At 43.7% G+C, this 21,232-nt stretch overlaps 1 protein-coding gene and 1 long non-coding RNA gene across 6 annotated transcripts in view; one reads left to right on the top strand and one right to left on the bottom strand.

Moving 5' to 3' along the window:
- Positions 1 to 21,232, bottom strand: part of SLC4A8 (solute carrier family 4 member 8) — a 62,564-nt gene that overhangs the window by 25,358 nt on the left and 15,974 nt on the right. For all 3 annotated transcript variants that reach the window (XM_054696629.1, XM_037514768.2, XM_054696630.1), the window contains exons 3-14: positions 18,787 to 18,933; positions 18,160 to 18,295; positions 16,962 to 17,122; positions 13,760 to 13,948; positions 12,719 to 12,810; positions 11,620 to 11,777; positions 10,620 to 10,707; positions 9,693 to 9,839; positions 8,526 to 8,626; positions 2,141 to 2,315; positions 1,418 to 1,551; positions 304 to 549 (exon numbers count right to left, since the gene is read on the bottom strand). In XM_054696629.1, the coding sequence (XP_054552604.1) occupies positions 304 to 549; positions 1,418 to 1,551; positions 2,141 to 2,315; positions 8,526 to 8,626; positions 9,693 to 9,839; positions 10,620 to 10,707; positions 11,620 to 11,777; positions 12,719 to 12,810; positions 13,760 to 13,948; positions 16,962 to 17,122; positions 18,160 to 18,295; positions 18,787 to 18,933 (1,774 nt within the window). The remainder of the gene's footprint in view (positions 1 to 303; positions 550 to 1,417; positions 1,552 to 2,140; positions 2,316 to 8,525; positions 8,627 to 9,692; positions 9,840 to 10,619; positions 10,708 to 11,619; positions 11,778 to 12,718; positions 12,811 to 13,759; positions 13,949 to 16,961; positions 17,123 to 18,159; positions 18,296 to 18,786; positions 18,934 to 21,232) is intronic.
- LOC129146008 (uncharacterized) lies at positions 5,019 to 20,666 on the top strand. 3 transcript variants are annotated; one of them, XR_008552308.1, is made up of 4 exons: positions 5,019 to 5,299; positions 18,205 to 18,544; positions 18,643 to 18,777; positions 20,256 to 20,666. It is a non-coding gene; the product is annotated as an uncharacterized LOC129146008 (long non-coding RNA). The 3 variants fall into 3 exon arrangements; XR_008552306.1 differs by lacking the exon at positions 20,256 to 20,666 and having other exon boundaries at positions 18,643 to 19,196; XR_008552307.1 differs by lacking the exon at positions 20,256 to 20,666 and having other exon boundaries at positions 18,624 to 19,196.

Raw genomic sequence — 21,232 nt, 5'->3', positions numbered from 1 at the left:
CTAACTTGATTTCTCTCTGACACATTTGCAGCCTATTTTAGTCTCAATCCAACGACCAAAAGATAAGCTGTGGAAAGCATTTCTCAAGTTACCTCTGGGTTTCACCCACAGTCCATCTTCTCTATCATCAATTTTCACTGTTCTGCTCTGGGTAAATCCCCAATTCTCCAATCCGTATCTGAGCTTTGTTTCCCAGAGGACCAAGAAACCTCCTTAACAGGAGGAGTGCGCCTGGGACCCTACCTCAACCATTAAACTCAGACCCTTGGTTCAATTTTTTAAAAAAGCAGGCAGCATACTTACTAATACAGGCTAAGGTGGTCCAGCTGACTGTGCATGTGGATAGGGTAGGTATCTGCCAGGTGAATCAGCTTTTCTATTGCTTCATAGATGAAAATAATGCAAATCAGTGAGGCAAACGCTTCTTCAGTGAAGCGGGTAATGTAGCAGACAAGGGAACTGGCATCAGTTGCCACAAGGACAATACAGAGGAAGGCAGTCCACAGTCCGATACAAGCTCGCAGCGAGAGGTATGAAAGGGCGTAGTCTCTGAAACAAGACAAAAGGTCATCAGAAAGCAAGAATGGATGGCAGTAAGAGACACAGGGTCAGCAATGTGATTATTTCCTAATATCCACAACACTTTATCTCTGTTCTGACTGCCCTTCACTCTTAAATGTTGCCTTGGAAAGGGTGTGAGAAAACTGCTTCGCTGGTGGTTTCTGCCATAGGACACAGACAGCGGAGAAAGAAGGAATTGTCCCACACACTCCTGCCATTACTGTCCATTAATTAAGATCTTATTCTTGTAGATAAGAAAAGGGAGCTAGGCCTTATCTCACATGCTCCTATTTTTCAGATAAAATGAATGAAAGATTCTATAAGAAAAGTAGGCAAACTGCTTAGCCCGCTCCACTGCTAGCAGCCAGCATATGAAGGGGGTACATAAGAAAACTAAAAGCTGATTTGAAAGATACTGACTTTCCATAGAAGGGGAGGAGTTTGAGTTAGATAGGGAATTTTTTTTAAGATAAAAAGTCAAGACTTAGATGCAGACTTATTGTGATCATTTCACAATATATACAAATATCAGATCATTACAAACATTCTTACACCTGAAACCAGTAAAACGTTATATGTCAATTAAGCCTCAATAAACAAACAAGTGCCCAAAATGGGGGAGGATACATCAAGAATAGCTGAGGGACATTAAGAAAGCTCTGAAAGACTCTGAGAGCTTGGAGATTTTAGATGTGGTAAGTACTCCCTGGGACAGGGCAACAGGCTGAATGTTCTTCCTCCAGGTTCCCCACCAGGCATCTCACAGTCCTGCATATGCTGCTCTAGAAGCCTGGCAGTCAGCCCCAGCAGCCCATAACCAACCTCCAGTCAGTTTTCATAAAGCCAAATGTCTTACTTGCAGAATTTGAACAAAATCTTTTCAAACACGAGCACCGGCCCAGTACTTCCCAGGATGGTAAGCGCTTGTCCCGCAAATAAGGAATAAGCAATCCCGGTCATGGAGGCACCAAACAAAGATTCGATCGCACTCTGAGGAGGGAAAAAACCACCACTAAGTCTATGACCCAGCTCTAGTAGGTCACATGGACTGTGTCTGCCCTGACTTAGCTCTTGTGTGTGCACTGACATGTCACTGAGGTAACAAGATGCATACACACTAATACTCCTGTGAACAGATACCACTTTGATAATTCCAGTGCCCAAATACATCCACGTGATTCCTCAACTAAGTCCTATTCTTCATGACTCCGTTCAGTATTCAAAAATTTATGGAAACCACAATGATACCATTCAAACTAGAAGCTGCCATACAGAGTTACCTTAAATCTTATTTTCAAATGACATCAACATACATTTTTCCATCCTTGGGGCAATGAACAATCCAACTGGCCATAATCTACTGGAATTGATACTCTTGCAGAAGACAGTCTGTTTTAAAGGGAAAACTATGTTGCTGCTTGATATGAAGTCAAAATATCATTGTAATTCAGTACAAAACATCCATTCTCCTCAGTCCCAGCATACAGAATTCTCCCCCCACCCCCTCCACCCCCCGCCAGACCAAGCTGCCAATACTTGAAGTCTTGTTTGGGAACAATGAAATGGTTAGAGTTCTTACTATTCGTCCCTCAGTGGCTTCTCCGAGCAATCCCCCAAAGGTGATGACAGGTGACATGCAGGCACAGTACAGGAACAGAAAGGAGGCCAAACACTGCAAGCTGAGTGCATCCCGGTAGTCGCTCCAGTACCAAGGGGCCTTCCGCTTGATGTCCAGCACCAAGCCCCCAAACAGCCTGTGAAAACATGGCAGGCAGGCCTCTAATACAGTCCCCCTTCCCCAAAAGCATACAAACAGCCCACATTCAAAAATACTTCAAATGTGCTCTGTTTTGAGGTAATACAAGTTGGGCTTTAACTTGATCCAAGTGTAGGAGAAACCTCTTTGGAGTCAGCACAGATTCTTTGCAACCAGAGACATGAATTTGAATGACTGTGTTAAGTATAAAATTAATAAATTGGTATACAGGGCCTCCCCGTTGGTGCAGTGGGTTGAGCGCCGCACTGTGAAGCTATCTGCAGCCTCTACAGCTGGGTTCGATTCCCGGCCGGCCAGGGAGAAACCCACAGGCGTGGCAGACCTCTCCTGTCTCATCCACTGCTCCCCTCAGCAGTATCTTAGGTCCATCTGCTGTTCTGCTCCCCACTCTGTCTCTGGTGAATTCTGTCACCCTCCCGCACCTCTGACCTGTACCCTAGTTCTTGTATAAATAAATAAATCTTAAAAAATGAAAATTAAATTGGTATGCATATTACCAACCATAAAAAAACCCATGAAATTAAGTGTTAGCTTCAGACTCTAAGCTGTTAGGAGGAAATGTGCAAAACCAATTCAAGGTATTAAAAGTGTTAGTTTTACTATGTTTTCTAGATAAAACACCCCTATTGGGGCCTCCCTGGTGGCGCAAGGGGTTAAGCGTCAGCACTATGAAGCAGTCTGCAGCTACTGCAGCAAAAGTTCGAACCCTGGCCAGGGAGGTGGCCCCCATGGTGCAGCAGACCTCTCCTGTCTTGCCCGCTGCTCCCCTCAGCAGTGGATTTCAGTCAGTCTACCAGTTCTGCTCCCCACTCTGTCTCTGGTGAATTCTCTCACCCCCTGGCACCTCTAGCCTACATCCCAGCTTTTGTATGCATAAATAAATAAATAAATCCTTAAAAAAAAAAAAAAAAAAAAAAAGAACACCCCTATCACATGTATTCACCTACTCAAAATAACTATCTATCCTACTCTTGAGAAATTAGCATGCAATTGACAAGGAGTATCAGATACTTGGTTCAAGCAGTGAGCAAAACAAACACAGCCCCTCTCGCCAGGACCAACAGTCTCATGCGGGAGACAGGCAGTGTTGTGCGGGTGCTGCAGCAGCTTAGAACAGGGAGGGATGGCACTGACCAGTAGGTAGGCGGAAATGACCAGGAGTTAGTCAGATGAGGCAGAGGGTCTAGCATGGGTAACCCTCAGGGGTGAGTGCAAAGGGAGGGATCAAGGTGGTGAAAGAGATTGTGGGAGGGGCAAGAACCAACAGATTTGACCAGAGAAGTTAGAGAAGCCAAATCACAAGAGGCCTTGTGAACCGTTTTAAGAAATAAAATTCTAGGGCGGGAGGAGCACAAGGGACTATGGTGATGATGCACGGGTGACTTGGTGGTGGAAATTCTATGGGGAGGAGACCTGAGAAAAGAAAGCAAACACTGTAAAAAAAAAAAAAGAACAATGATGTAAAATAAATATATGTAAATAAATTATATAATAAAAAAGCTTCAAAAAATTAAAAATAAAATAGAATTCTATTCTAATGATATGTTAAATCACTGAAGATTGTAAACAAAGGGGCAACATAACTAAACATGCATTCTGGAAGGATCACTCTGGCAGAGATGATTAGTGGCACATGAGCTAAAACTAGAGGCAGCAGATTGGGAGAAGTGGATGAATTCAAGAGCTAATCAGGAGGTAGAAACAACAGGCTTGAAGAGGGGAATTCAGGACCCCTCTCTACTACCCACAAATGAGATAGATCAAGAGCAAGACACCTCACCCCAAGAAGTGGTAGTGTTCTCTGTCAGGGTCAATTTTTCTAAGAGTACAGTCACTGTACTACAGTGAAAGTTGTTAGGTGAGTAACAAAAAGGGCCATTTAGCGTTCTACAGGACAAACTACTGGTTTCTTCTGTAAATCAAAGGCATAGAAAAAAAAAAAAAAAGATGAGCCGCTCTGGAATGAGGACATAATAACTAAATGCAATGCCAACTTTGATTGGATCCTGCATCAAATAAATGAACTCTACAATGATGTTGCTAAGATAATCACAAAAAGTTGAAACTGGACTTAAAATTAGACAATTTAAGAGAATTATTGTTAATTGTGTTAGACTTCATAATGGCATGATAGTTATTTTTAATAATCTCTTATCAAACAGATACATACTGAAGTAGTTACAGGTAAAATGACATGGTACCGGTGATTTGGCTTAAAATAATCTAGAAAACATAAAAAAAAAAAACCAATTACATAGAAAGCAAGAGATGAAACAAGACTGGCCAAATGTTGATAACCATACATGGACACATTGGGCTCACTATACTATTCACCTTTCTTTTTCATATGTTTGACATTTTCTGAAACTGAAAACTCAAAACAGTAACACAAGCAGCAAGCTGCTCTCTCCTAAGAGGGGGCAGGGCCAGCTCGCTCTCTCTGGATGACGAAGATCCTGGGGGAGCCCCACAAGACCTGGAACTGTGCCAGTTCTTTCTCCACTCACATGCTCTCATCTAGTTGTCTAAGCTGGTACAACGGGATGAGGCAGTCCTGGTGCAGACAGCGTTCCATCCTACCCACTGTTCTTTTCCTCCATTTGGGTGGGATTAATTGGGATTCACTAACTTCATCAACTTATAGAACTTATAGCAGTGACATCACAATCTGGATCTGGGTTTAGGGGAGAGAAGCAAAGGCAGCCTTTGACTGCTTTGGTCTCGGCCTGCCTGTAGCCCAGCTTAGCTAGGGAGTGTCCACACAGCCTAACCTTGAGCAGGAGAGCTCTGCCTCAGGGTGCGGGATCAAAGCTCTAGTTTGTATGAAAGTGTCACGTTGTCTTGCTCTCTCCTCTGAGTACAAGGCTCCACAAAGACCTCACAAGCAAGGCAGCTACAATTAGTTGGGGGTAAGATTCAAGTGTTTACAGGTCCTGAGTCAACACAGCATCTTAAAACCATGTGAGTATTGCCTCCTAATCACAATGTGACCTTCCTCTAGAGGGTAGTTTTCTGGGAGAAGAATTTCCTTCTGCAATAATGTGCTGGACCCCACTGAGGCAAGCTGAGGTGCTGCCATAATTGGTCAGGCCCTGGGCACTGGAGGCACCTTTAGGGAGGAGTGTCTGTGAGCAACAGATGAAAGATTTATGTGCAGTGTATTTAAAAACCCCAGAAAAGGAGGACATCCCTCTGCCTGACAGAGAGTAAAAGAGGTGATAAAAGTTCTGAGGCTCATTATCAATAGTATATCTATAAAATAATAACATTTCTGAATACCACTGATGGAATCAGCTTTGCACTTCATTTATGCATAAAATCAGGCTACAACTGCACCTCGAGCAGCTGTTACTCCAGCAGGGATGCTCCTCTCCATTTGAGACCGCCTTTCCTTTTCAATGCTATGTTTCAAGTCTTTGGGAACAGAAGGCACAGTGATATGAATTTAAGTTTGATACAAGAAAGGACCAACCTGGCCTAGAGGGGCACTAGCTCTGTAGCACTGCTAGGAAGCCCTTCTCTGGAGGGCTTTAGGGACAAGCCAGCCAGCCACTTGTCTGGTGTACTTTCAAAGAAACTGGTGTGAAGAGTGTTTGGGGGCAGAGGGATGTCATCATGATAGCAGTTCCTGATTCTTTTTTTCATTAAACTTTCCCAAATGTGGCATTCCCAAAAGGTACATGAGTCTACCTTAGAAAAACCCTTTCTAGAGCATCCTCCCTACTGTGAAGTCTTTGGCTAGGAACCTGCAGTCAGACTTCCTTCATCATTGCATATGGGAATGCGCACTGAATCTCCCTGCCTTGGTGTCGGGGAGTCTGAGACACTGCCTGAGCCCTGACTTGGAGAGTTAGATAACACGGGTTCCAGAGTACTGTTTTCAACTTTGTCTCCTTCCCCTTCTTACAGTCTACACGACTTCATCTTCAAATACTTCCCTACTTAACAAGGATAACATTTCCTAACTCTCCACATTTGTCCCTCATTTCATACCACCTCAAAGAAACATAACTAATATAAGGAATTGAAAAAAAAAAACAGAATAATGTATTTTTAGCCTGTAGTCTAGGAAAGTCTGAAAAGTACAAGGATGCCCATCTTCAGGGGAAGGTTCATGTTCCCTTCCTACATAATCTGAGCTTGGGAACGAGGCCAGAGTTGGCAGGAATGAAGATCCCTAATGCAGGCACTAGGTCACCGACCTGGCCTCAAAGGCCAGAGTGGAAGGAAGGCCATTTGCCTTGTACTAAGGACTCTGAGGAAAACTTCAGGAGCTCAGGAAGAAGTAGTTATCTCTCACACAAAGCAGAACTAGCCCGGATAATCCTTCCTTTCAGCTTTGCCAATTCTGTAAATTCAACGTGACATTATGAGAAAACTTCCTCAAGCTCCATTTGAATTTGTGAGTAAAGGTATTTGGATTTTAGTGATTAAACACATGATGGTCCAGGTACAGGATTTTCTTTTGGGACATGAACCACCATGTCTGAGATTCTATAACTGTTAAGATTCAATCTAATGGTGTTCCAGAACCCCATGTGGAATTGACTCTAAGTGACCCTCTCAAAAAGCCTAGAACCCTAGAGTATTCTCTCTTTGACACCAAAAAGAAAAAAAAAATCCTAAAATCTCACCTCTGCGCATATATCTGTGTGAAGGAAACCTTGCCCTTTATTGCCACTATTTTCAAATTCTCTAAGGCCTGGGGTATGGACATGGACAGTCTTTATATTTAAAAGATAAATCATAATTCTGAAATATCAGCAAATCCATATACAAAGCCCTTCCCCTAAAAAAAAAAAAAAAAAAAAAAACACCACCTGTAGGACTGTTTCATGCTTCACTTAACTGCCTCTCAATAACAGGCCTCCACCCAATCCAGACCTCTCCCAACATTAAAGAAAATGGCAAACTCCTTACTTCAGTGCTCCCCTTCCATCAATTTCGTTTGCTCCAATGCCCCCTCCCCAGAGCCTAGTGATCTGCCCCACCTTCAAATAATTTCCCCCAGCCAGGAAACAAACCACCCTGCCAAAAGGCTGCTGATGAAGCGCCATTCTCGCCTGTTTCTTGGTCTCTTCTCCTGACCTCTCCCGGAATTTCCAAGACAGGAAAAATAAATTACTTCCCACAATTCCAAAAAAAGAAAAATCCCAAACCTGAACTTCCATTGGGTAAAATTCTGAAAATTCTGAGGATTAAAAAAAGGGGGGAAGTATACAACTTCAAGTAAGGAGGGAAAAAATAATTGGAAGGCGCAGGTGTAGAGGACCGTAAAAGCTCCTTCCATGGTCAGCATCCTGTCCATAGATTCTTGACCAGCAAACCCCTGTTAGATACAAGCACAACTTACAAAGCCAGCATCCTAGTCTCAAACCTTCTCCCACCTTCTATCACCCCCTTTTAACACCTTTCTTTCTGGCAATAAAATCTACTAATCTGAGGACATGTTTCCTTCACCAACCACAGAGAACCTCCTCCTTGAATATCAGCCCTTAAAATCTTGGCCTAAAAGAATAAATTGTCAATTCTCAAACACCCAAATAGTAACTATTTTTCTACCCTAAGTTTCTTAATATTTGTTTATCCACACCTAGTCCACTCACGCTACAGAAAAAGCATTATTTTAAAAGTGTTCATTCATCAGATACTATCTATCCTGTGTCGGGCATAGTGCTGCGTGGTAGGAATATAAGGGGCCAGGGGGTTTGCCCTTATAGAACAAATAATCTAGCAGAAAAGAAAAAGACTCAAGCAGTAATAATGAGTTATGATAAGGGTGGGGGCTTAGGAGAAAGGATGGCAAATGGGTAGGGTTCAGAACTCAATGCTGTGGTACCAACAGCACCTAACCCCATTTATAGAAAGTCCGAAAAGGCTTTCCAAAAGAAATTACACCTAAACTGAGACAAGGGATATTTAGCAGTTAGCCCAGAATGAGGAAAGAGGACCTGTGTTCAAATCAGAGGGAGCTTATGTGTGGAAAGGATGAGACAAGATGGCTTCAGAAACCTGAATGAATAAACACAATTTTTGATAATACTTGTCGCCAGTGTTCCACTTGAAACGTCATTCCCAGCCAATTACGACACCACAGAAAAGAAGGCTGAAAGCACAGTATGACTCACTCCTTCACACAGCTTCTGCCCAGTGAGCAATGCCAGCTGTGAAACATGCCAGAACTTACCGCCCCGTGCGCTGAAGTTCTGGACCGCTGTGACCCCCATGTGGTTCTGGTTCTATGTGGCAAACATTTCCATTTGGAACTCCAGGCATTTTCCTTTTTTCCTTTTAACAAAGAATCACGAAATTAGTAAAGTCAGGCGTCTATGCTGTTCTTCCTGTGAATAGGGGAGATAGTGATGAAATCATGCAAAAGCAGCCAGATAATACCCAACTATTTTTAGCTTTCAAATGTGTTTACTTATTTGGGACAATTCATTGACTTTCCTGGAAAAAAAATAATTGTCCTCCCCTCCTCCTCTCCTAATACCTAACTCTGCCTTGCCCAGAAATAGAGAGAAAGACAGGAACCTTGGCAGCAGGTATGACCAAATTCCAGTTTTAAATCTGCTAGCCAAAAGGCCCCCCCCTCCCCCGCCTTCTCTTAACACCCCCCACCCCCCACCCCCACCCCCACCCCCACCCCCTTAATTTAAAACTTTGAAGACAGTCTTAGTCCTCATTTGTAAAACTAAGGATAACAATACAATAGGCCCTTGAATGATGCCACTTTGTTCAACTTGTTTCATTGTAATGCTGAAGAGAAAATATGCCAGATCAATCCTGAATGAAACACTATTCAAGAACCTGGTTTCCTTGTACCTCATTGGGCTTAAAGTGACAGTTTCCTAGAATTTATCAACAACGTTAAGTGAGGACTTCCTGCACCTATTTGGAGAAGTTGCTGGGAAGACTGAATTAGCATATGTAAAGCACCTGGTCAGGTCAGGTGTCTAGTACACACCAGGAGCTCCTCCCTTTATTCAACCTGTCAAAAAGTATGGGGGACTTTTTTTGCTCTCTTTATACAACTGGCTCTTTTCATTAATAGCTTCATGCATGATATACACATTATACTCCCAAGAAATGTCCTCCCCTCTCTCCCATTCCACATCCATTCTTCAAAAGTTGGCTTAAAATCCATCCTAGGGTAATGCTGACTGATCCCATCACACCTCAGCTAATCCATGTTACCACATATCCATATTTATTACTGTTCTGATTTCCTAGCTATCCTGAAGCAGGACTCTGTCTTAATTTCCTTAGCATGTACCCACATGGGCTTTGCTTTGTCTGTGGTGGGCACTCAGTAAGAGACATCAAGCCACACTGGCTAGTGTGCATACCTTACCTGGGAAGGGACATTTTTGGGTGGTTCAATTCTAATGGAGGGGTCCCACTCTCCTGGAGGGAGCACTGTCACTTGGTCTAGGAACTCATCAATCCCCGCCAGGAGATCATCTCGTTCTTTTGCCTTGTATGCCACATCATGAAAAATCTGTGGAGAGGAAAAAAACCCTCAGGAAAATTGAAAATAACTTTACTTGAAACAATTACCAATGGATACAGTAAAGGATTTTTTTCTATGCAAGGACAAGTGAGACAAGCGGTTTCTATCAGGGGAAACACTCAGAAGCCCTATCCCAGCTGACACATCAACCCCAGCTTGAACCTATCCCATCTCCCTCCTGCTCTCAGAGGTAGAGCCAAAATTATCAGCTAGACATTAAAGTCACCACCTGTCAACCCCTTGATTTTTTATCTCTGCCAGGGGAAGGATAAAAGTAAAAGGTGAGATAGGTCAAAAGAACTACATATTTGTAAGAATATGAAGAGACAAGACATGACTCTGAAGTTGTGTAATTCTGTTATCTCCTCAAAGACAGGGAACAGAAGGCAAGATGCATGGGGAAACTTTTCTGACCATAATGACTAGAAAACCTGGATGGAATTACTAATGACAGTCCTTCATGAAATCAAGGAGCGCTCGTAAAACACAATCTGTTTCCTACTGCCTGTTGGACATATGCCTTGAAAGTATTGCTTGGAAACTCCCACAAGCACCGCTGTCCTTATCAGGGGATGCAGTGGGGGTTCAGCACCGTGACAGTCAAAATGGCTGGTTGCTGAGTAATTCACATTACAGTGCCTGAGTTCATGTCCCTGACCCTTACACAACCTGGTCTCCTGTACATAGAGTAGGAGTGCTCATTGCCTAGCACAGAGTAAACACTCAATATTTATGAGATGCATGACTGAAAGCAAAGGTGGCACTTACTTCATCGGTCATGATGGTGGCCATGGATCTGCCAATCTCATGGTACTGCTGACCTTTCCCTACTGGGCCCAATAGGATAAACAAAAATCTAGCAAAACACACAAAGAATGAAATTATGTAAGTAAATATAAAGAAGTGGCATCTGACTGCTTTCTAAATAGCAGAGCATTTCTCTCTCCTATCAAATACAAATCATCATGGTATCTTCAATAAAAGAAGACAGCCTAATAATGGGGCAGACCTAGTTACCTTGATCTAATAGCTCCACTATGGGCATGGAAACTATTTGTATGAACCCATTCAATAACGTGGTTAAAATTCTTGGGTTTTCCATAGATACAATTCCTTGCTATGAAAGGGCACTTTTACAATACATGGTATTGTAGTACAAATTCAAGGTTATCTGATTCTTATTTGTTGTTCTAATAAGAAAATGATGGGCAGAGGAGTGGGACAAGGAAGTTGAAACGAGCAAGCCCTGAGGAAGAGTCTAAGTTGTTTTCTGGGCATCTGAATACCCTGTAAAATTAATGGGGTTCTGAATCACCACCTTCAGAGTGCATGAATGGCCTTTTGAACAAGGTGGATATATTTGCAAACCATATATTTGCAAACTAAATCCTGCCAGAACTGTGGAAAGAGACATCAATACCTTTGCTCAAAGAGGAAAGGTTTCCGAGACACAGCGCTATAGAACTGGGAGAGTAAGACTTAGACTCCTCGTTACAATGACTGGTCCTTGCTACGCCCTGTGAATGCTCTTCAGTTCTCCATTTCCAAGGCTGTAAGTACTGCAAAGTAACACTTAAAAGTCTTGGAATTCCCTGTGTAGAGGTTAATCAACTAAACCCTAGTTTTCTGATATCACTGTGAATTTTAATCCTAATTAATCCCAAATTTTGGCTTTGGCTGGTTTCTTTCACCAGAGCTCACATAAGTCTGTGATTTATGACAATGCATAAAGACAGAATGTACTCAATTTTGCTGTCTTTGCATTTACCTAGTTGGGATGGGAACTTCTGTCAGGCCTGAGAGAAGAACGGCTGGTGACAACCTCACAAAGGCAACAATGGGGCGGTCAAGAGTATCCACCTCTCCAACCAGGACGTTTGAGGCCTCTGCCCCAGTGGGAATTTTTTTCATGAAATGAAGGTCCACCTGAAAGTCCAAAAGAAACTTCTGACAAGTTGGTAGCTATCACCACAAACATCAATCATCCTCCTCACACCTTACATTCAAATGTCATGTCATGATTTCATAAGTGTTTTCTCACAGTATTTATTTGATCCTTATAATAATCCTGCAAATGGGAAAGACAGGTCTTATTCACCCCCTTTCGTATTTTAAAAATAAAGCAAGTGACACCTACAGAGGTGAAATTGACTTGCTCAGGATCACAAAGCCTCTGGGAGAATTAATATCCAGGTGCTCTGACTTGATTCCATTATACCACCCTTCCTCAAAGGAGAATGTTTTTGAAGTTCCAGGTTAAATTTTCTTCTTGAATGGTTTGACAGAGGCTTCAGGTTTTCTAAATGAAACAGGGAACATTATGAACAGGAAGCGACATGGCACTATCTGTATTTCAGGAAGAGGTGTCAAGGACAGACCAGAGCAAGAAGAGAGGCAGGGAGATCGAGGCTTGGACCAGAAGCTGCAGTGGAGCACCAATGCTGTAGTGAGCCTCAGACAACAGAGCCACCATCCCCAAGAAAAGCTTCAGTTATGACATGGTTTTAGGAAACAGTAGCAAAAATATGGTCTGACAAAATCCCTAGAGGTAAGAGGACAGTAGGTAACAAAAAACAACTGACAAACCAGAAGCTTTGAAGGAAGGATTCTCAGAGGTTAGTGTGTTTCAGCATATTGAACCTGGTAGAACAAACTGATAAGTCAGCCCCATTCAGGCTGGATTAGAAGGGAGAAGACATGAGAAAACAGGCCTCCTTTTCTGCAGAAGGTTCTACAGACCCTTTCAGCTCCAGTGCTGGAGCATGTATCCTGAGCTATCCAAGCATACCCAGCTTCCAGATATTGGGCTTTGGGTTCCAATAGAACTGCTCTTAGGCTTATGAGCCAATTTCCATGTCGCTGCTCACCTTGCTTAAATCCACAGGGCTGTGTTCACAATTCATCCCATTTTTTACTTCAAGATTTGCAGGAGGAACAGACTGAGGAGACACAGTTTGGCCTGTGTAGAGACAAGCGAACATAATTCTCTGAGCCCTTGCCCTTCCCCCTCAGATACACCCTACCCGTCATCAGCCAGCGATGACTATCTCCTGCAAAGCCCACATGGAGAAGAGGTTGAGATGATTATGAAGCCAGGTCCCACACAGACCTATTTCCTTACTTTATTTATTGCTAAAGCGAGGACACAGATCTCACTACTTTTGCATCTTCTGTTTGAACACATTTGTGACCCTTTTTCTCCTCCATGAAGGTAATACTCCTTCACCTGGGGTGCTTATCAGAGACTTCTAGGAAAAATTTTCCCAATACATAGATGCCTATGCATATCCCCTGCACAGGGTGATTCAGTAAATGTGGGGACAAGGAGCTCAACAGGTTAGGCCCAGCCTGACCACAGAAAGAAATCAATCAGTTGATTTATAAGCCGCCCCCCACCAGCACCATGCGCCTGGCTAAGGTGATACATGGATTAATTTATTAAAGTCTCACAATAAACTTTGGAGTAGATTCCAAAGTAGAGTAATCATCATAATTTTAGAGATAAGAAAATGAGACTTAAAAAGGTTTAGGAATATTCCTCAACCTCTTGCCTTTGCAAGTGGTAAAGTCAGAAGCTCAAGCTGAAAAGTTCCAGAGCCTACATTACCATATTTAAACCTAGTCTAAGACAATCATTTACTCTCGAAAAGGCTCCAGATGATCTTCTCTGGCTCCATATTATCCCCAGCGTGGGTAACTCTGGGGCACAAGTCCCTGTCTATGGCATGCATCCCCAGTGCCCAGAGTGGGGGCACCAGTCCTTGCCACCCATCTCACCCATCAAGCCGAAAGTACTGTGTGAGCAGGGAAGAGCAGGAGACAAATCCAGCAGCTATCCTCTAGCAATTTAGTATCTCCAGAATGTCTTATTATTGAAAAGAGACAACAGTCTCTCCTAATAATCTTACCATTTTTATCCATCGAATGTGGATCAGACTGCTTCTTACCAACTTCTGCAAAGGAGCGAACAATCGGAATGAGGTTATTTCTCTTCTTCTCATTTTGATGATGATGCTTTTTGAGAAGGGCTTCCCGCACTTTAACCCTCATGCTGTCATTCAGGTCACTGAACAGTTCTTGCTGGTCCAGGATCAAGTCTGGAAAGTAGATGCCAACATGAAGACTCAAACTGAGCATCAGTCACCCCAAGGAGGCCAGCGTCAGGTGCATGGAGGGGAAAAGGCAAGGAGTAGCGGGAGTGGTCCCACTGGGGTCATCAAAATGTGATTTCTACTTCAGTGACTAAAAGAGCTATCTGAATAATAGTGGTCACAAGATAAACTTGATTCATGCAATAAATCATTATTAGGAATAGAAACTACTATACTACCAGCTTTACATAGATTATCTAATGGAATCCCTATAAAAACTGAAAAATAAAAAAAACTGAGAAATAGGTGGTATTATAACAATTTTTATAGAAAAGGAAACTGGGCCTCCCTTGTGACACAGGCGGTTGAGCCCAGCGCTATGAGGCTGTCCACAGCCTCTGCAGTGCCGGTTCAATCCCCACCGGCCTCGGAGCAACCCACATGGCGAGCAGACCTCTCCTGTCTCGCCCGCTGCTCCCCTCAGCGGTGTATTTCGTCAGTCTGCCTGTTCTGTTCCCCACTCTGTCTCTGGTGAATCCTCTCACCCTCCCGCGCCTCTGGCCTGCACCCTGGCTCTTGTATAAATAAAATAAATCTTAAAAAAAAAAAATGAAGAAGAGGAAACTAAGGTCCAATCATTACAAAATCTCCCAAGGTCACACATTTAATAAGTTGCAGAGCTGGGACTCAAATCCAGGATTGTCTGACTCGAAAACCCACAAAAGATAAGCCTAAATCTAAATCCCCCAAGACCCTGTGAATATAATTTTATTTGGAAAAAGGATCTTTGTAGATGTAATTAAGGATCACAAAATGAGATCATCCTGAATTACTGGGATGAGACCTAAATCCAGGGACATAAATAACAAGTTCACACAAAGACAGGGGCGACTGGAGCTATGCGGTCATATGCTCAGGGTCACTTACAGCCACTAGGAGGGGGAAGCTGGAAGAAACAAGGACTAATTTTCCCCTTCAGAGAGAGTGTAGCCCTGCTAACACCTTGACTATGATCTTCTGGCCTCCAGAACGATGAGAGAATAAATCTCTGTAGTTCAAGTGACCAAGTTTGTAGTACTTTGCTCCAGTGGCTCTGGGAAAGGAATACACGTTTCATGGCTGTGACCTGTTCTCTTCTCACCTCTCTGACCACACTTCAGTTTCTTTTTTTTTTTTTTTTTTTTTTTTTAAATCTTATTCTAGTCATACTTTTAAAGAGGCATGTTTTTTTTTTTTTTTTTTTTATTTATTTGTTTGCTTGTTTATACATGCACTGGGTACAGTCAGAAGCACGGGAGGGTGAGAGAATTCACCAGAGCCAGAGCGAGGAGCAGAGCAGGCAGAAGCGAAGTACACTGCTGAGGGGAGCAGCGGGCGGCAGGAGAGGTCTGCGCGCCATGTGGGACCCTCCTCCGGTGGCCGGGAGCAGCCGGGGATTGAACCGGCGCTGCAGAGGCCGCGGGCAGCTTCGCAACCCAGCGCTCAACCGCTGCGCCACCGGGGAGGCCCACACACTTCAGTTTCTTTTACTGACTTTTCTTCCTCCAACCTACCCACAATCCCCTCCAAGGCACACTTAACCTTTGGCATTCCCCTAGTTTCTGTCCTCAGCCTCTAATCTTCCCTCCCATTATGATAACCACTTAGAAGACTACAAATACCAGCTGTCTATTAATATGTGCTGACCCCCTAAAACTGTCTCCTAGTTCCTATCTGTCTTCTAGGGTCCAGATCAAAGTTTCAGTCACTCACTAGACATCTATATCCAGACATCCCACGACCCCTAGAAACCAACAAATATGAAAAAAAAACTCATTGTCTTCCCCACCAGATCTGCTTGTTTTCTAGCCACCTAAGCCAGATCATTAATTCTCTGCAGCCCCCCTCAAACGGCCAAACTATCTTACCAATTCTACTTCTGATTTTCACTGGAAACAGTTCTCTCCCTTTCCATCCCTGACTGCAGTTAGAGGGGATGTCTCATCTGAACTATTGTAACAGTCTAAACCACAGCTTCCCTTCAATTCATCCTCCACATTGCTGTCATCATTCTCATCTAAAATGCAAAACTTGGTCATTATGCTGCCAAAAACTCTCCAATGTTTCCCTGTTGATTACAGAGAGTTATAAGCAGCTTCATTAACTCCCAGAGGGTCTTCTACCTTATACAGATCTTTCAAGAGACCCTCACGGGATTTCAGACACCCAGCCAAACATTAACAAAAGATGGATGTGACCCCAATGGCCAACACAAGAGTTCTGTTCTTCCCCAGGTATTTAGAGTGGTAATTCTGGGGCACCTCCTATGACAAAAAGGGGGACACAATGCTGACCCCTCCCCTGAGTCTCCACATGATCCCAGAGAAGCAGAATTACTTGAATTTTTGAAATGGAGAGAAGTTTGGAGCAATCTTTACTTGTCCAGCCAAGAAAATCCGAACCAAAGGGGAAACCCTCACATGCCTCCAGTGTTTCTCACACTCCATTGCCGGCCACACCAGGTAACTATCAAACATCTCCCCTTCACATCTTGATGAAAAAGTGGGGGCACTTCAGCTCAATTTCCTTTATGTCTTGCCTAGCAAACATATTATAAAAATCTTTAACTTATTTTTCTCTACATAACTCCCAGTTGCCCCTTTATTAATTATTACCAAAACATATCTTTTGTTGTACCTATTTTGATTGTTTCCATGGCTATTTCCCCCACTACACAGTGAGCTCACTGGGGACAGGAACTGTATCTTATCTTTATTCCCCTGTGCTTAACATAGTACCATGCACACAGTAGACACAATATAAATGTTTTCTAAATGACAGGCAAAGGAAAGACTAAACACTATGTCACCTGAATCCCTAAGTCTGTGAAATAGATTATTTTCTTAGTTTGAAACCCAACCCACAGCTGAAGATGCTGAGGTTAGGAAAGCTGAGTGACATACGGTCACTTTATTCTTCTCTCTGTGTCACCTTTCTCAATTTACACAAAAGTTCTTCCATTTTCCTCACCTAACCTTACCTGAAATTTCTTCTATGCTATTTGCACGCATATCCAGAAGGACTGTTCCATTAATAAGGCAGCTCCTTAACTCAAAGAGACTGTGCAATGACAGGGTTGCCACATAAGGCTTGCTCCAGCGTTCTCCCCCATCCTCAACATCTTCTTCAAACTTCAGCCACCTGAAAGCATTACAAACAACTAGATGACAAAGATAGAAAATGAGGAATTTTCAAGAAAGAACTTTTAATGTAAGTACAAAGAAAGGTATTGTCAGAGGCATCTCCACAAAAGGGGGGGCAGTACCTTGGTCCCTGCCACACTTAACGAGGGGTGAGCTACATAACATGAAGACAAGTGGGCTTAGGGAGACAAGTGGAGAAGAAGGGCACACTTGCTTCTCGGTTTGGGGCTTGCACCATGGACTTAGAAGACGGGGAAAGAGAAGAAGCCTATATGCTGTGATCTTTAAAGATTTATAAAGACAGACTGACACAACTGATTGCCCTTTTGGTTGTCATCAGGTTGACTGGCTTATTTAATCCTCTACCGACTGAGCACATCCATGAATACAGCAGGTATCCAGGAATAGCTATTCCAATGAGAGATAAAGCCACTAGTGTTGCTAGTTACCCCAAGGGCACCAGCACGCTGTCTAGTGAGTTATCAGAAGGGCCCTAGACATGGCCCTAGTTAATCAGAAGGCAACTGTGGGATTTGAGGCAGAAAAGCTGGTCCCTCTACAACTACCCCCATGAAGTCAGGTTGGTTATAATCAATGAGGTTTGATGATCCCACTGGAAGTTTGTCTTAAAAATTCTGGATCCTTTGGTTCACCTTCAGGAAAAGTCTGAACATATGTTGTCTGCTGGATAGGTCTAAACCAAGGTGACCCTGTCAGGTACCTCCTAAGCCACACCTGTAATAAGATCAAGATAGCTCACGAATTACTCTGGCCCCAAACAAATGAGAAGACCCCTTGGATGCTCCATATTCCTGTCACCAACCCAGGCTCACGTCAGCTGGCATGTGTATGGCCATATGTGTATGACCACAAAGAGGCCAACATCAAGACTCCCACAGGAGACTCAGGGTCACAGTCCCCAAGTCAGTCATCACTTCTATGAAAAAATAAAATGCAAACATGGTCGGGACTTGCTGAAAGGCACACATTTACCTACCCAAGCAAATCTTGACCCAGGTTATTTAAAGGCCTCACCTAGCTGTCTCCTTCCACTCAGCATCTTCTCCCTCTTTCATACAGATCTCATCCAGCTCTGTGAACAGCTCATGCGGCACATGCTCTTCATCCTCCTCGGTGCCAAGAATGAACTGAACACGCTGAGATGGTGTGTCTGGAAAATCAACCACAGAGAAAGGTCTGCTCCTCGCCTCAAAACAGAAGTAGCAAGCTGCCATACTTAGCACACCTGGGGGCCTTGCAACTTCAAGAACAAGCAGAAGAGAATCCTTGACATAGATTAAAAAAAAAAAAAAGCCTTTATTTTCAGAAAAAAAAAAAAAAGCTGTTCTGTGGAAGCAGTTTCATGACTGCTTGAAGAAAATCCACAAGAAACTAGAAATTTGATTAATTTGATCAAAAGGTATGGCTAATTCTCTAGCAAATGATTTTCTGCACTATGGTATTAACTTGGGGGGTTGAACTGCAAAGTTTTCAGGAAGACACTTTTTATTCTTACAGGCATTCCTTCTTGGAAACAAGCTTTTAAAACCCCTACAGAAAGACTAGAGAAGCCAGACCACCTGCTTAATGCCCATCGCGAGTCCCTCAGCCTCACCAAGCCTGTGAGCCATGGACACCAACCCTCCCCGCCAGGTGTGTTACCGTGGGCCAGGGCTTCAGGGCCCTCCTCCCCCTGGCTGGCTCCTTTGCCCCGACCTCGTCTCCTGTGCTTCTGACCATGGGTTCGGTGGTGCCGATGGCTCTGTCGGCCCAGTGGCATCCGAACCCCCACGTACAGAGTTCTATGACCTAGAAGAAGCAGAAAATCCATGGAAAGAAAGCCTTCTCCAAAAGGAGTTTAGCAAATCTAAAATACAGGGGAAAGACTACAGTTCTTTGGAGTCATAACCCTAATAACAAAATTTCAAGACTGAAAATGTAGAGCTGTTACAGTTGAAGGTCTTGGTCCTGCATGCGACTGCAAACCTTACGGGAATATTGTTAAAATTAAAGGAAATAATGTGTGTGAATATGGTTTGTAAACTATAAAGGTCAATAGAGATGTTGGTTGTTGTTACTACAACAAAAAATTTGACTGAGCAATTAACAAATAGCAGCACTGTCACTCCCTGAGAAACGCGGCCAGTCATAGCAGAAAGGCAGTTTAGGGATGTGGTTTAGTGCTGGAGCCCACCGCTTGGGTCCAAAACTCAACACCATCATTCAGAGCTATGTGACCTGGAACAGGTTATCTTAGCGCTCTATGACTGACTTTAAAAGGATACCGAAAGCTTATTACCTACATTCAGGGAGCAATAAACCACAGTGTAAAGTGTTTAACACAAATCCTGGAATAAATACTCGTAGCCAGCACATTCTAGGGTCAGTTTCCATTACTTTTTTCCTACACTGTAGCATACACAATGTAAACTGGTAATAAGGGCCTAGTTGCAATCATAAGGAGCCTGAAGCCAGGCTCATAGGGAGAGATAGCGAATTTTGTACAAAAATAGGGGCGCATGAGAGACTAAACAATGCAGCAGCATTCCTTCTCTAGCCCCCCCTTTCCTAGGCCGCTCATCTCCTCCTGGCTTCACTTGCCCTCTGGGCAAGCCTGGCGCCCAGAATCCGCAGTTTCAGGGATACTCCCCCACCTCTAAGGCACAGAGCCCTTGGCTTCCCCATTTCAGCCCAGCTCCTGCTGCCCGGCATGCTAGATCTCAGGTCAGCGCCCCACAATTTCCACCACAAAAGCTGATTTAACTTCACTGTCTTCAAATTCACAACCTTACCCCTATTTCCTCCCTCTGAGCAGATGACTCACTTCATAGTTTACCGAAAAGACTTGGACCCGCCACCTCAGCCTGGCTCGCTTTCTCCCCTGCTTCTCCTGCCAGGCTAATAAGCCTCCCCTCCCACCCCTCTAGAGTCCTTCTCCACCAGTTATCCCATCCGTCCTTCCCACCCATCCCTCCCGGGTTTCTCCTGACCACAGCCATGCTCAGTCTTGCTCACCTTGAGAAGAATCTTTCCCAATGCAATGCTATTCTCCCAGGTTTCCACCTCGTCCTTTTCTCTTCATCAAACCACTCTCAAAAATAGTCCACTGACCTTCCTCCCTTTCCTCGCAGCTCCTGTTCCAGGCCTCTGCAGGCGGCTGCTCTCTGCTGAAACTGCCCTCATGAGGGACACCAAAGGCCCTTTATCACCAAATTTCTATCATCTCATGTTTCTCAGTTCAACTCAAAAGACTTCACTGAAAGCTCACCAGGAACCTGGCGGTATCTAAATTCTTGGATCACTCCCTCTCCTCAGTGTTCTGGGCTACCTTAGCTCCTGCACCAAAGTTCCCTCTGGCTCACGAGTGCTTCTTTCCCTACCCCATCCGTCATCCACCAAAGGAAGGCACAAGGATTTTCAACCTTGCCCCTTTTCATCTCTTTTTAATAATATCCACTATCCTGATTTCAAAGTTCACTGCTACAAACTACCCTCAAGTCTTTATCTACAGTGATTCAAAATATCCCAAAGTAAACCACCATCTTCCATCTCAAATCAGGTTGATATTCATTTCTTTTCTTCCACATTTCTGTTCACGGCATCATTCTCTCAACTTTCCAGGCTTTAAACCTCAGAGTTACCTTAGATTTGCACCACTGCTCCTTAGTCCTCAGTGTTATATCCTCTAGATTAGGGGAGTCAAGCCTTTCCCCCCATTTTGACAACAGCAGAGGACTCCTTCCTGCTTGCCATACCAATTCAGCCCTATCAACTAATTCCCCTGAAGCACTCCCCCAATCACGGCTCACTGCTCTGCAGTCAGGACCCTTCATGTTCTAGGGCACTCAGGCCCCAGCAAATTAAAAATTAAAAAGGAAAATAAAAGGAAAGGCCTCTAAAATATCTGAGTTATCAGCAGAAGAGAACTGGAAATCCTATACACACCACACCATGTGAGGAAAACATCTAGAAATGTACACCTTGTGAATCTATCCCAGCAACACAACCTTACTTTGACTCCATCTCCTCTTCGTGGTCTTGACTGACTGTAGCCACCATTATCTGACAGTCTTTCTTCTACCTGAGCCAAACTGCTATTCCACAAATG

Source organism: Talpa occidentalis, unplaced genomic scaffold (assembly GCF_014898055.3).
Source record: "Talpa occidentalis isolate TD23 unplaced genomic scaffold, MPIMG_talOcc4v2.1 talOcc4.16, whole genome shotgun sequence".
NCBI lineage: Eukaryota > Metazoa > Chordata > Mammalia > Eulipotyphla > Talpidae > Talpa > Talpa occidentalis.
Note: the sequence above shows the minus strand (reverse complement) of the source record. Positions and strands in the feature narration are given on the sequence as shown.